At 37.4% G+C, this 13,071-nt stretch overlaps 1 protein-coding gene across 2 annotated transcripts in view; it reads right to left on the reverse strand.

Moving 5' to 3' along the window:
• Positions 1-13,071, reverse strand: part of KNDC1 (kinase non-catalytic C-lobe domain containing 1) — a 101,734-nt gene that overhangs the window by 58,462 nt on the left and 30,201 nt on the right. For both annotated transcript variants that reach the window (XM_070752431.1, XM_070752432.1), the window contains exons 4-6: positions 7,985-8,131; positions 3,776-3,893; positions 477-1,405 (exon numbers count right to left, since the gene is read on the reverse strand). In XM_070752431.1, coding sequence (XP_070608532.1) covers positions 477-1,405; positions 3,776-3,893; positions 7,985-8,131 — 1,194 coding nt within the window. The remainder of the gene's footprint in view (positions 1-476; positions 1,406-3,775; positions 3,894-7,984; positions 8,132-13,071) is intronic.

Consider the following 13,071-nt stretch of genomic DNA (forward strand, 5'->3'; position numbering starts at 1 on the left):
ATTTTTATTTCAGTTGCATTAAATTTAACCACTTGAATTTTCAAACCCAAAAGCCTATTAACCATTTCCAGTTCAAACTTTCTTTTTTAAAGCAGTGGTAATCAAAAATTGCCCCACTAAGTCACCACAGCATATATGTGTTTAAATGTATTAATTGGATTGCTATTATTGTTTGTTTGTTTTCTGTACATGCTGTGAGCCGCCCTGAGTCCTTGGAGAGGGACGACATACAAATCCAATAAAATAAATAAAATAAAATAAAATAAATAAAATAAAATATAAAATAAATATAAAATGAAATAAAATAAAATTATAAAATAAAATATAAAATAAAATAAATAATATAATATAATAAAATAAATAAAATAAAATAAAAGTTTAATTGGAAGGCCACACTCACCCATCTCTACAAAGAAAATGCTTTACGTACCAGACTAATTACAATAGTTTTTAAATGAAGGATTTGTTTTTGCTACCTCATTGTTTATCATTTCTGAGTCCCCGTCATCATATTGTCTGTCTTCAATCCAACAGTCTTTTCCCTCACTGTGTTTCTCTTCAGGAGAACTTAGCATGCTTGACTTACATCCACCTTCCTTAAATGTGGGAGACATTTTGTTAATAGAAAACAAATAGTTTTGACCTGATTCTAGAGGAGCTTCGTTGAGGAATTCTTTTACATGGCAGTTTTCTAATCCATTGCATTCAGGACTTATTGCATCCGGTGGATTATTTTGGCCTGAATTTTCAGAAATAGTGTAACAATATGGAAAAATATCCACTGCTTCTTTGTCATCACTGGATGTCATATGATTTGGATACACTGAAAATGTATTTGGGCTCAGACAAAGTTCTCCAAAATTGTTATGTGGAAGAGATGCTGGTTTTGATTCAGGATGATCACACTGAATTAATGTTCCTTCTAAGAGAGTATCCTCAGTACAACCAGGTTGTAACTCACACGGTTTCCTTGTCAGTGAAGTGTGATGTCCTATAAAAGATAGACATGCTCCTGAGTGTGTCTCAGAGTTAAATGGCACATTTGGAAAAGTCCTAATTTTCCTTAAACAGTATCTCTCAAACGCATCCCTCTCCGCTCCGGTTGCATATGGCTTAGCATCTAACTCTTTGTTGCGTTTCATAAAACTGTTCCTCTCTTGACTTTTTGTAACCCAGGTTGAAATACTTTGGCAACAAACTCTTTCCTCTTTCTTGTTGATTTTCATGGTCTTTATATCACTGTTTCCATCATTTGGCGCATACGTGGCAGAAGAACTTTCACTTCTAGCAAACTTCAAGTCCTCTGATGATGGTGTTCCAGTTTTACCCAAGTTATCATCTGGGCACTCTTCATTCGGTGAAGGGCTCTCATAGAACGTTCTTTCCCAGATGTCATCAGAACTGCCTAGATACAAAGAGAGAGGATTTTACTAAAAGCATTTCTCTCTTCTGCCTTCTCATCCCACCCTGAATTTGTTGGTGCCACAAGTATTAAAAGTTAATACAGTTAAATAAGAAAAGGTCATCTGAAAAAATACCAGACTATTGAGGGCTTCCCATGATATTTGTATGCCAATAATCTTCCTATCATCTCATAGCCCGGAAGTAATATCTGAATAAGATTAGGCTACCTAGATCAGGAGTCTCCAACCTTGGCCACTCTAAGACTTGTGGACTTCAGCTCCCAGAATTCCTCAGCCAGGAGTTGAAGTCCAAAGTCTTAAAGGGACCAAGGTTGGAGACCACTGACCTAGATCATTGCCAACCACCACTTATGTGCTTGCTTGAAAACTTCAATGCATCCACAATTCCAAAGTGGAAGCTTGGAAGCTTACATTTCCTTATTAAAACAGAAGATTATTTCAAAGTGCAGGTAGTCCTCAATTTAGGACTGGTTATTTAGTGACCACTTGATTATGACAGGTTTTTCCAGGATTATTTGTGTCCTAGATTTGAAGTTTTGATTGCCTTGTCATGTGATGGTATTTTGGATGCTTGGCAACTGGACTGCATTTATGACCATTTGCAGCATCCTGTGATTTACAATGTTTCTTGCCAGAACCTGGCATTTGCTTGGGGGGGGGCTGGGGGGGAATGCTCACTAGGTAAAATGGATTGACTTGATGACCAATAACTTAACAATTGCTGCATAAAATGTCATAAAATTTAGATTAAGCGGTCACGTGATGACTCACTTAACAACCAGCATCATTTATGATTAGTTTCAGGCTCAATTATAGTCATAGGTCAAGGACGATCTATGTCTAGAATATAGAAAACAGAGTTGCAAGGGACCTTCAAGGTTTTCCAACCACCGCTTAGGCAGGAAACCCCACAGTATTTCAGACAAATGGTTATACAATCTCTTCTTAAAAGCTTCCAGTGTTGGAGCATTCACAACTTTTGTTCCATCCGTCCGTTTGTTTGTTTGTTTGTTTGTTTGTTTGACTTCTATGCCACCAAATCCCGAAGGACTCAGGGCGGCTTGCAATAATAATATAAATACAATATAAATAGATACAAAGCAATAAAAAAGAAGCCAAACATTATTGAAGACTAAAACCCCATAAGAATAATAAAAAAATATTTGTTGTAAAAAAGACAGTCATAATGATATACATGCACACCATCCATACAATTGGCCAAAAAAGATGTACATTTATGGCCCCCAGGCCTGCCGGCAAAGCCAGGTCTTCATGGCTTTATGAAAGGCCAGTAGGGTGGGAGCAGTATGGACATCGGGCGGTAGTTGGTTCCATAGAGCCGGGGCAACCATAGAGAAGGCCCTCCCCCGTGGTCCTGCCAGCCTCCATTGCTTAGTCAATGGAACCTGGAGGAGGCCAACTCCGTGAGCTCTGATTGTCTCTGGGAGGTATGTGGCAAGAGGCGGTCCCATAATTGTTCTAACTATTAGGAAATTTCTCCTTAGTTCTAGCTTAGTTTCTCCTTAGAATTTCTCCTTAGTTCTAGCTTGTTTCTCTCCTTGAGTAGTTTCCACCCATTGCTTCTTGTCTTGCCTTCAGGTGCTTTGGGCAATAGCTTCACTCCCTCTTCTTTGTGCTCATCTCTGAGATGTCAGAACATTGCTATAATGTCACCCAGAGTTTTCTGTTTTCTATATTCTAGACATAGATAGTCCTTGACCTATGACTATAATTGAGCCTGAAACTAATCATAAATGATGTTGGTTGTTAAATGAGTCATCACGTGACCACTTAATCTCAATTTTATGACATTTTAGGCAGCAATTGTTAAGTCATTGGTCATCAAGTAAATCCATTTTACCCAGTGAGCATTTCGCCCCCAAAGCAAATGCCAGGTTCTGGCAAGAAACATTGTAAATCACAGGATGCTGCAAATGGTCATAAATGCAGTCCAACATTGCTATAATGTCACCCAGAGTCTTCCTTTTCATTAAACTAGACATATCCAATTCCTTTATAAGTATTAGCTTCCAGTCCCCTTAATCATTTTGGTCATTCTTCTCATTACTCTTTTCTAGAGACTAAACATTGTGGTGACCAAAACTGGATGCAGTTTTCCAAGTGTAGCCTTACCAAGGCATTCTAATGTGGTATTAACACATCACGTAATCTTGATTCTATACCTCTGTTAATGAAGCCTACAACTTTTTTTTAAAAAAAATCCTATACATAAAGACCTACATGTCACTTCAGCTCACACTATTTTGGATTTCAATCTATGAGCTACAAACATGATTTTGATATTATTACTCCAAGGTCCATGATATGCATCAAGAATACACAAACTGTACCTTGAAAGGTGCCATATGTTTCAATTGAAAGCATTTTTCTTCCAGTGGCTGAGAGAGCCTGGCAAATATCACTTGGGGTGGAAAGCTTGAGTTTCTCTTTGCATGATGATATAACAACCTACAATGAAAATTATAGAGAGAGACATTATCAATTATCTAGCTATGTTTTCATATGTTCCAACTGACTAACTTTATCTTGGAAATCTCAGCGCTTTGCATCTCTCTTCAACTGTTGATTTATTATGTGCATACAAATCACTATGTACTGCAACATTTTATGCTGTTTAAAATATAGATATGATAATAAAATATTATTTATTCATTCATTAGAATTTGTCAAACAAAAACCCGAGTCCTTCGGTATTGGGTGGCATAGAAGTCAAATAAATGAATAAAAGAAAAAATACAACGACAGGATTGATAGACACGATTGTGTACTTATGCACGTCCCCTCTACTGACCACTTAAGTATGAAGTAAAGTCCACGGAAGTCAATTTTCAACTGAAAATATGAAAATTTGTAGCTGAGACAACTGGATCAGGTAGAGCATTCCAGACTTTGACAACTCTATGGTATTACAAAAATCATATTTTTACCGTCAAGTTTAGAACGCTTTACATTGAGTTTAAAGTGGTTGTCTGCTATTTATTTGTTTATTTATTTGTTTGCTTATTTACTGTATTTGACTTCTATGCTGCCCTTCTCCTCAGACTCAGGGTGGCTCACAACAAGAAAAATACAAAACATCTAGAAATTTAAATCTAAAAACATCCTAAAAACCCAATTTCTTAAAACCAATCGCTCACATTCACCCAATCATACATATAAATTCATTCATTGGCTGAGGCTATATTTTAAACTTAGTGGCCCCAGACCTATTGGCAGAGATGGGTCTTTAAAGCCTTGTGGAAGGTGGGGAGTGTGGGAGTGGTACGAATCACTGGAGGGAGCTGATTCCAGAGGGCCGGGGCCGCTGCGGAGGAGGCTCTTTCCCTAGGCCCCGCCATTGCCTGGCTGATGGGACCTGGAGAAGGCCAACTCTGTGGGACCTGATCGGCCATTGGAATATGTGAGGCAGAAGACGGTCCCATATGTAATTATTGCGATTAAAACAAAAAAGTCATTTACAGGTAAAGCATTACTACATACAATGTTGTATGCAACACCTAGGTCTGATTGCAAGTGATGCAGTTCGAAGTTATCCAAACCGAGAATGTTGAGTCTAGTAGCATAGGGAATTTTTTTGTGTACAGAAGAGTACAAAACTTTTCTCATTAAATACTTCTGAAACTGCTCAATTGTACTTATGTCAGATATATGGTGGAGATTCCAAAGAGTTGAACAATCCTTTAAGATTGGTCTAGCGTAAATTTTATAAGTTATAATTAGCAATATAATGTTTCAAAAAAAAAGCTTTGCAAAATTAAATTTAAAACTCTTAATACTTTTTTAGCAATGCTGTTACAATGAACTTTGAAACATAGGTCATCAGAAATAAGTACACCTAAGTCCTTGACAAAGTGAGGGTCATCTGCTAGATCAATACCACCTAGCTTACACTTGACATTCTGATTACGTTTACCAATATGAAAAACAGAGCATTTATTAATCAATATTTGAAGTTCCCAAAAGATGGCCATTCAGACACATAGTCGAGATCACTTTGCAAAACAACAGAATTATCTGTAGTATTAAATAATTTTATGTCATCAGCAAATAGGATGCACTTGCTTTTAAGTTGATCACATACCGGTAAGTTGTTGATATAGAGCAAGAAAAGTGTGGGACCTAAAATGCTGCCTTGTGGAACACTACTGTTAAATGATGTAAGTTTAGACAGCAAGTTCCCTATTTTGACTTTCTGCAGTCTATTAGACAGGAAAGCAGCAATCCACTTGTGCAAAGTGTAGGACCTATCCAAACAGTTTGGTTGGCAAAATATAAACCAACAATGTATGTATTTAACTGTGGAAGTTGAAGTCCACAAGTCTTAAAGTTGCCAAGTTTGGGGATTCCTTGCATATAGCTTTAACTGTATGCTATTTCTGATTGGTTGATTGTGTTGCAGATGCTTTCTATGACATTCTGTTCTTTGTTGTATCTAAGCTGTGTATAAGCTTGGTATCTTTTTTTACTGTTTATGACAAAGACAACTGGTAAGAAGACATGGTAATTGGATATTCTTTGGATTATTATTCTGACTATATGACCAGGGCTGTTTATTGGATTGTGCTGTTTCTTAAAGTAAACTTTAACTCAAGTTAGTGTATCTATGTATGGCTGAATAATTATTCATAATTACTCTCATAAACATTTATGTGTGCATATCCTTGTTATTCAAGGGTTACTTTGCACATACATTAACACAAAGGACCAGAAATGCTATAAAGAGTTTAATTTCAACAACAGTTTATTATGTACTGCTGAATCAAAAGCCTTACAAAAATCTATGTAAATTGCATCTACAGCTTTACCTTGACCAAGACATGTAGTCCAGATGTTTTTACAGTGCAAAAGTTGTAAATTACAGGATGAGTTTTTCCTAAAGCCAAATTGTTTGTTGGATAGCAAATTGTTATAGTTTATATAGGGGAAATATCTACCTTTTTTGTATCTAAATTTTAATTAGGTTTGTAATATAGTAGTAAATCAAGTTTCAATGGTAAACGTTCAATAACTCCTAGAAACTAAAACAGCAATTTCCAGGAAACAAAAATGTAATTAAAAATGCAGCTCAAGTCAAAGCATTGCTCTTCAGAGATTTATACTTTGAAAATGAAAAATGAGTATAAACAAACTTAATGGGGCACAGCAATTCACAAGTTTATGACGGTGATGAAAATGGTGAATGAAAAGGCCACTGTTAGGTTCTCTTCCATTCAGAAGCTTTGTTCAACATTATTTAAACTTTATTCTGAGGAAGGGTTGGATTGATGACTTTCTGGAAGGCTGTTATTATATATTTGTGAGATTGAAAAGATTTGGGGCCTTTATCCAAATGAAGTGGGTTATCTGGATCTCTTCCAGTCTGGGCATGGGACCAAAGCTGCATTGATTGGTCAGATAGATGACTTAGGCTGAAATGTGGAAAGAGGGTGTAAATTAAAGTTTTTAAAAATGTAATCTCGTAGTAGCATTTAATAGCATCCATCATTTTATTCTTCTGGATTACCCACAGAGCAAACGCTGAAGAAACACCATGTACGGATGATCTTTCTGGAGTGTGTATGATTCTAATTGGTGGTCATGAGGGGAGATGTCCAGACTGTGATTGCCCTATTGTATGCTACCCCAGATCCACAAGGAGAAATGTCCATATGTGCTCTATTCACCCATGATAGTAAAATCTGTATGAAGCAGCTTCAGTAGATCCAATATTAGTTTAGGATGAGATATCATCAGAATCCTGCAAAAACTCAATTGCACAGCATCACCCAAGGCCAGATATGCAGTAGCAATTGTTATTTAGCATCTGGCGGCACGTGAGGGACTGCATGGGCCAGAACAACTTTAAACTGAAGGAATAGATTTTGAGAGATCTTGCAGCAGCAGGGGCAAAGAAGCCTTTATCCAGTTGACATTAGAAGGTCCAATTGGTTTCTGTGTTTAATTCAAAATGTTGGACTCAGCTTAAAAAGCTTGTGTGGGTTTGTTCCTGTCTACCTTCTAGGGCTAGGCGATCTTCTATTACCCTGTCCATGTTTTTTTCATCTTTAGACAGAAGGTTTACAGTATTTTTCGGAGTAAAAGATGCACCCTTTCCCCCCCCTAAAAGATGGTGAAAATGTTATACCCTGAATACAGCCATTTTTGCTGTCCTGAAGCCTCATCCTCGCATCCCATTTTTGCAAAAATGGGGTGGACAGAGGGTCTGGGAAGCCTGCAAAGAGCTCCTGGGTACTGGGGGATGGCAAAAATGCCTTCAGTTTTGCAAAGAAACTGACTGTTTTTTGCCCATTTTTTCACAAAAATTGGATGGGCAAAGGGTCTGGCAAGCCTACAGAGAGCTCCTGGGAACTGCAGGAAGGCAAAATTTCCCCCATTTTTGTGAAAACAGCCCATTTTTCACAAAAAGGGGACTTTTTGCCATCCTCCAGCACCCAGGAGGCTTCTCTATTTATCTTCTAACGAAAACAGTGAAAGGAAGATTGGATAAATGTTGCTATTCAAGACGGCAAATCAGGATTAGTTGAGAAAATAATCTTTACCTCAATATCTGGCCTTTCTTTAGGATTTTCTTTCTGCATTTGTCCAAGCAGAGCATACAGATCCTGACTAAATTCCGGATCCGTTTCAGTCTCCATTGTATACTCTAGTGCTGCTGTTAACGTCGCTCCTAAGGAATACAGATGGGCCTGCAGAAATTAAAAACAAAAGCAAGGCAATTTACCAAGCACCACTTTTTTTATTTAAACCCAACTTAGCTTCATTAAAACCAGTCATTTATGCTTAACATTATCTGGAAGTGTCCGGAAGGTGATGCAGTTTTCTATGAGCGACCCTGGTTACCAGTTTTGCTTCCTGGTCCAATTCAAGGTGTTGGTTATCACCTTTAAAGTCCGGCATGGTGTGGGTCAGGAGCAGTCTCACCCACATTGGCAGAAGGGGCATGCAGTGGACCCCATCTGTCCAAGAATTTTGTTTGGCAGAGTATAGAAAACGAGCCTTTTCTGCCATGGATCCCACCCTCTGGAATGTGTCCATGCCCTTCCTTTTGGCCTTCTGAAAGGGCTTGAAGACATGGTTGTATCAACTGAGTCGAGGTGGCGCAGTGGGAGGAGTGCAGTACTGCAGGCCACTAAAGCTGACTGCTAGATCTGCAGGTCAGTGGTTCAAATCTCATCACCGGCTCAAGGTTGACTCAGCCTTCCATCCTTCCGAGGTGGGTAAAATGTTTGTGGAGGCAATATGCTGGCTCTGTTTAAAAGTGCTATTGCTAACATGTTGCAAGCCGCCCTGAATCTAAGGAGAAGGGCAGCAAAAAAAAATTGATTGATGAATGAATGAATGAATGAATGAATGAATGAATGAATGAATGAATGAATGAATCAAGTAAGCAAGCAAGCAAGCAAGCAAGCAAGCAAGCAAGCAAGCAAGCAAGCAAGCAAGCAAGCCTGGCACCCCAATGGGGACATGGCATTCTGAAGATGGCTAATGGATTAGATAACATCCCCTTTCCTCCCACCATCTCAAAGTGTACACTTTGCTCCTTTCTTCTCCATCTTTTATTTTATTTTTTATTTATTTGTTTTGTCAAGTACGTATTGGTGGTATACAAAGATATCACAATGTTTATATACATGATACTAGTAAGAGAGAAGCATTAGGACAGGGGACGGAAGGCACGCTGGTGCACTTATGCACGCCCCTTATTGACCTCTTAGGAATCGGGAGAGGTCAACAGTGGATAGTCAGGGAAAAGACTTGGTCATCTAATTTTCACAGAATTTTATATTTAAGATCTCTATTGTTTTAAAATTTTATTGGACATTTAATGGAATGATTGTAAGCAGCCTTAAAATCAGTTTTGGGAGATGGGCAGCATATCAGATGGATGGATTGATGGATGGATGGATGGAATATGTCCAACATAAAAGGACCCTTATTGACATTATAGAATATTTGAAATATCTTTAAGTGAATCCTTTCATATTTAATAAAACAAATGTTTCTTTTTTCCTTGACTAAATACTTGAAGGGGAAAACTCTGTATTAAGCTAATGTGGAAGCTGTATTTAGAGTATATATAAAGACAATATTTACCCATTTCCCTGATTCCCCAATCATATCTTTGAACTAAATCAAAACGCAAATCCCTCACAAATATAATGTAAATAGTGTAATGAACAACCTTTAACTAGTTCTACAATGTCTGAAATGAAACATTATATCAGGATTACATAGTTCTCTGATGGAGCAAACATGGCAGAGTTAATTATATTGAATAATGCAATGATGGATTTATGCATCATGCTAAGTTGCAATATGATATGTTTATTTTTAATTTATACATCAGCAGGATGGAAAATAGTATCTGAAACAACTCTGACATATTGTCAACATGAATGATTCTTTTAAATTCAGATAAAAACAAAGACAGCAGTTTATCAGATTTCCACTAGGTGGAGCTTTCTTCAAGTCAGTTCAAATTTTTCTTTTTTTAAGAATGGAATAGAATTCTTTATTGGCAAAGTGTGATTGGACACACAAGGAATTTGTCTTTGGTGCATGTGCTCTCAGTGTACATGAAAGAAAAGATACATTTGTCAAGAATCATGAGGTTCAACACTTAATTATTGTCACAGGGTACAAATAAGCAATCATCATCAATTAATTGCAAGTTTAACAGAACAGGTAACTGCCAAATATTCCTCTGCCAAATATTCCTTGGAACAATACCAAGAGTTATACTTTAAACATTATTTAAACATTTTAAAATAATTATAAATTTATCTTCACTAAAACTAATGAATTAATAGTTTTTAAGAGATATTTTAATGAAATGAAAAGCAGGAAACAAAAGGAAGAAAGGAACAAAGCGGAAATTCCCACATGGGGAAAATATAGTACAATGGTATCCCTACTTAAGAATGCCTCTACTTAAGAACTTTTCTAGATAAGAACCGGGTGTTCAAGATTTTTTTTTTACCTCTTCTTAAGAACCATTTTCTACTTAAGAACCCGAACCCGAACCCAAAAAAATTTCCCAGGCGGCACGAAGGCCCAGCCAGTTTCCTGCCATTCCCCCCTTTCAGTGGTGCTTAAGGAGGCTTTGGCAGTCCAGAGCAAACGAAGCATTTTCCTTTCTCTGAGCGCTTGGAGAGGGAATAAACCACTTCGCTGTGGTGACTCTCTTGCGCTGCCTCCCATACATCCGGCGCGAGGTTGCCTCCCAGAGCGTCTGCGCGCGGAAAGGCAAAAGGGGGTGCTTCATCCCAGTCAGATCAACTCGGCTTCAGCCAAACCAAGGAGTCACCACAGTGAACGAAAGGTGCCGGCTACAAAGCGTACAAGCGAGAGGAGAGGGGAGCCCTTCAGCATGGGAAGGAAGAGGCAGCAGGTAGCAGCAGCAGCAGCAGTCACCTTTCGGTCAAAGGAGGGGGAGGTTCCCCCCTCTCGTCTGCCTGGGTTTCTCTGTCTGGCGCTGTGTGGGAGGCAGCCTCGCGCCAGGCATATGGGACATGCATGCTCCTCCTCGCCACCTCAGAGTCCTTCCTTTTTTTTTTTTATCCTTAAAGTTTTGGATTTTTTTTATTCCCCTCACCTCACTTTCGGCACCGACTGTACTTCTCCTCTTCTTCCTCCTCCTCCTCCCATCCAAATTCCAAGCTTTTATTTCTTTCCTAATGGGTTTGCACACATTATTTGCTTTTACATTGATTCCTATGGGAAAAATTGCTTCTACTTAAGAACATTTCTACAGAAGAACCTGGTCACGGAACGAATTAAGTTCTTAAGCAGAGGTACCAATGTACAACTATCACTTATATATAAGCTTAATGAATTGTAAATCGCCATTGCTAGGTTTCATAAAAAGTACAAGAGATGGGTAGAGGCACAGCTTTTTTTTTTTTTTTTTGAAAAATACTTTATTTATTTACAAATATAATTAAAAACAGGGAAGGGGATTGGGGGAAGGGGGGACAGAACGAAGAGTTGAGGGTAGGATAGGGTGGGAGGGGGAGGGAGAATTCAAAAACAAAACATTTATGATAGAATTGTAATACAAGTGAGTTGTAATACACAAGTGTCTTAGAGGGAATGTAATAACTCTTACTTTCTTAATCTTAATATTTATATATGGAAATAACTCAAATGTAGTATTTCTTAGTATATATAGGCATTAAAGTTCTAGCTGTGAAGAGGAGGAGGAAAGAAAAGAAGAAAGAGGGAAAAAAAAGAAAAGAAAAAGGGAGAGAGAGAGAGAGAAGAATCTGCATTTAATGCAGACGTTTTTATGGACGACTTTTGTTTAATTGTAGAGTGGGGAGTATATAGATGATATAATGGGTGTGTATAAAGATTAGTTGTTCTAAAAGTAGTTAGTATGTTTATAGTGTGTGTTAAGTTGGTTAGAAAACAGATAAAAAGAGATTTGATATATTTTCTTGTTGCAAATTTGATTAGTTTTTGGTGCTTCTTTTCTAATTTATTTTAATATTAATTTAAGTGTTGAAGGTACTTTTGGGCATGGTAAAGTATGAACTTTACAATAAGAGTTTTTTGTATTTTTTCTGAGAAACCCATTTATGCCAACTTTCCCATGCTTCGTAGTATTCTGAGTCTTTTTTGTTTTGTGCTTCCATTGCTATTTTAGACATTTCAGCACATTCATTAATTTTCGTAATTATTGTAAAGAAAGAGGGTACTTGATCAGATTTCCAAAGAGAGGCATATGATATTCTGGCTGCAGTTATAATTTGTAGTATAAGGTATTTTTGTGTCTTAGTAAGGTTTTGTCTGAATATCCCTAAAAGATAGAGCTCAGGTTTGAGTGGTAATTTGATTGACATGACTTGGTCGATTAGGGATTGAATTGTTGTCCAGTATTTTTGTGCAATTGGGCATGTCCACCATGTGTGGTAGTAGGTTCCAGGTTTGATCTTGCACTTCCAGCAGGTCGGTGAAAAGTTGGGAAACATTTTGGATATTCTTGCTGGGGGCAAATGCCAACGATAAAACATTTTAATTTGGTTCTCCTTGTAAGACATTGCAGTTGTCATTTTATAATTTGATGTCCATGTTTTCTCCCACTCAATTAAGTTAATCGTATATCCAAAATTCTGAGCCCAAGCTATCATACAGCATTTCACTTGCTCTTCGGGATTTTCTTGAATTAGTAAGTAGTTGTACAATTTTGAGATCATTTTTGTAGAAGGACCGAAAAGAATCGTGTCTATTACATTATTATTTTGAAATCCAAATTGCTTTTTGTGTTGTTCGTATTTTAGTTTAATTTGTAAATATGTTAACCAATCTATATTAATTCCTTGATTGTTCAATTGTTGTTTAGAAATAAGAGCATCTGATTCGTCGAGTAGTTGTTGGTATCTCAGAGTTTTAGAGTACGAGAAGAGATTGGGAAAGGTTAGTATTTCATTGGGGGATATCCATTTTGGTATTGAGATGTAATAATTTTTTTTTATAGTAAACCAGATTGTTATTAGTGTTTTGCGTAAGTAATGATTTTTGAAGTATTTGGGTATTTTGTGGTAGTCTGCTGTCAAGAAAGTGTGCCACCCAGCAAGAAGATCGAATCCTTCCAGAGTTAAGAGTCTTGTGTTTTGGAGCGTAA

The sequence above is a fragment of the Erythrolamprus reginae genome, chromosome 5, assembly GCF_031021105.1.
Source record: "Erythrolamprus reginae isolate rEryReg1 chromosome 5, rEryReg1.hap1, whole genome shotgun sequence".
NCBI lineage: Eukaryota > Metazoa > Chordata > Lepidosauria > Squamata > Dipsadidae > Erythrolamprus > Erythrolamprus reginae.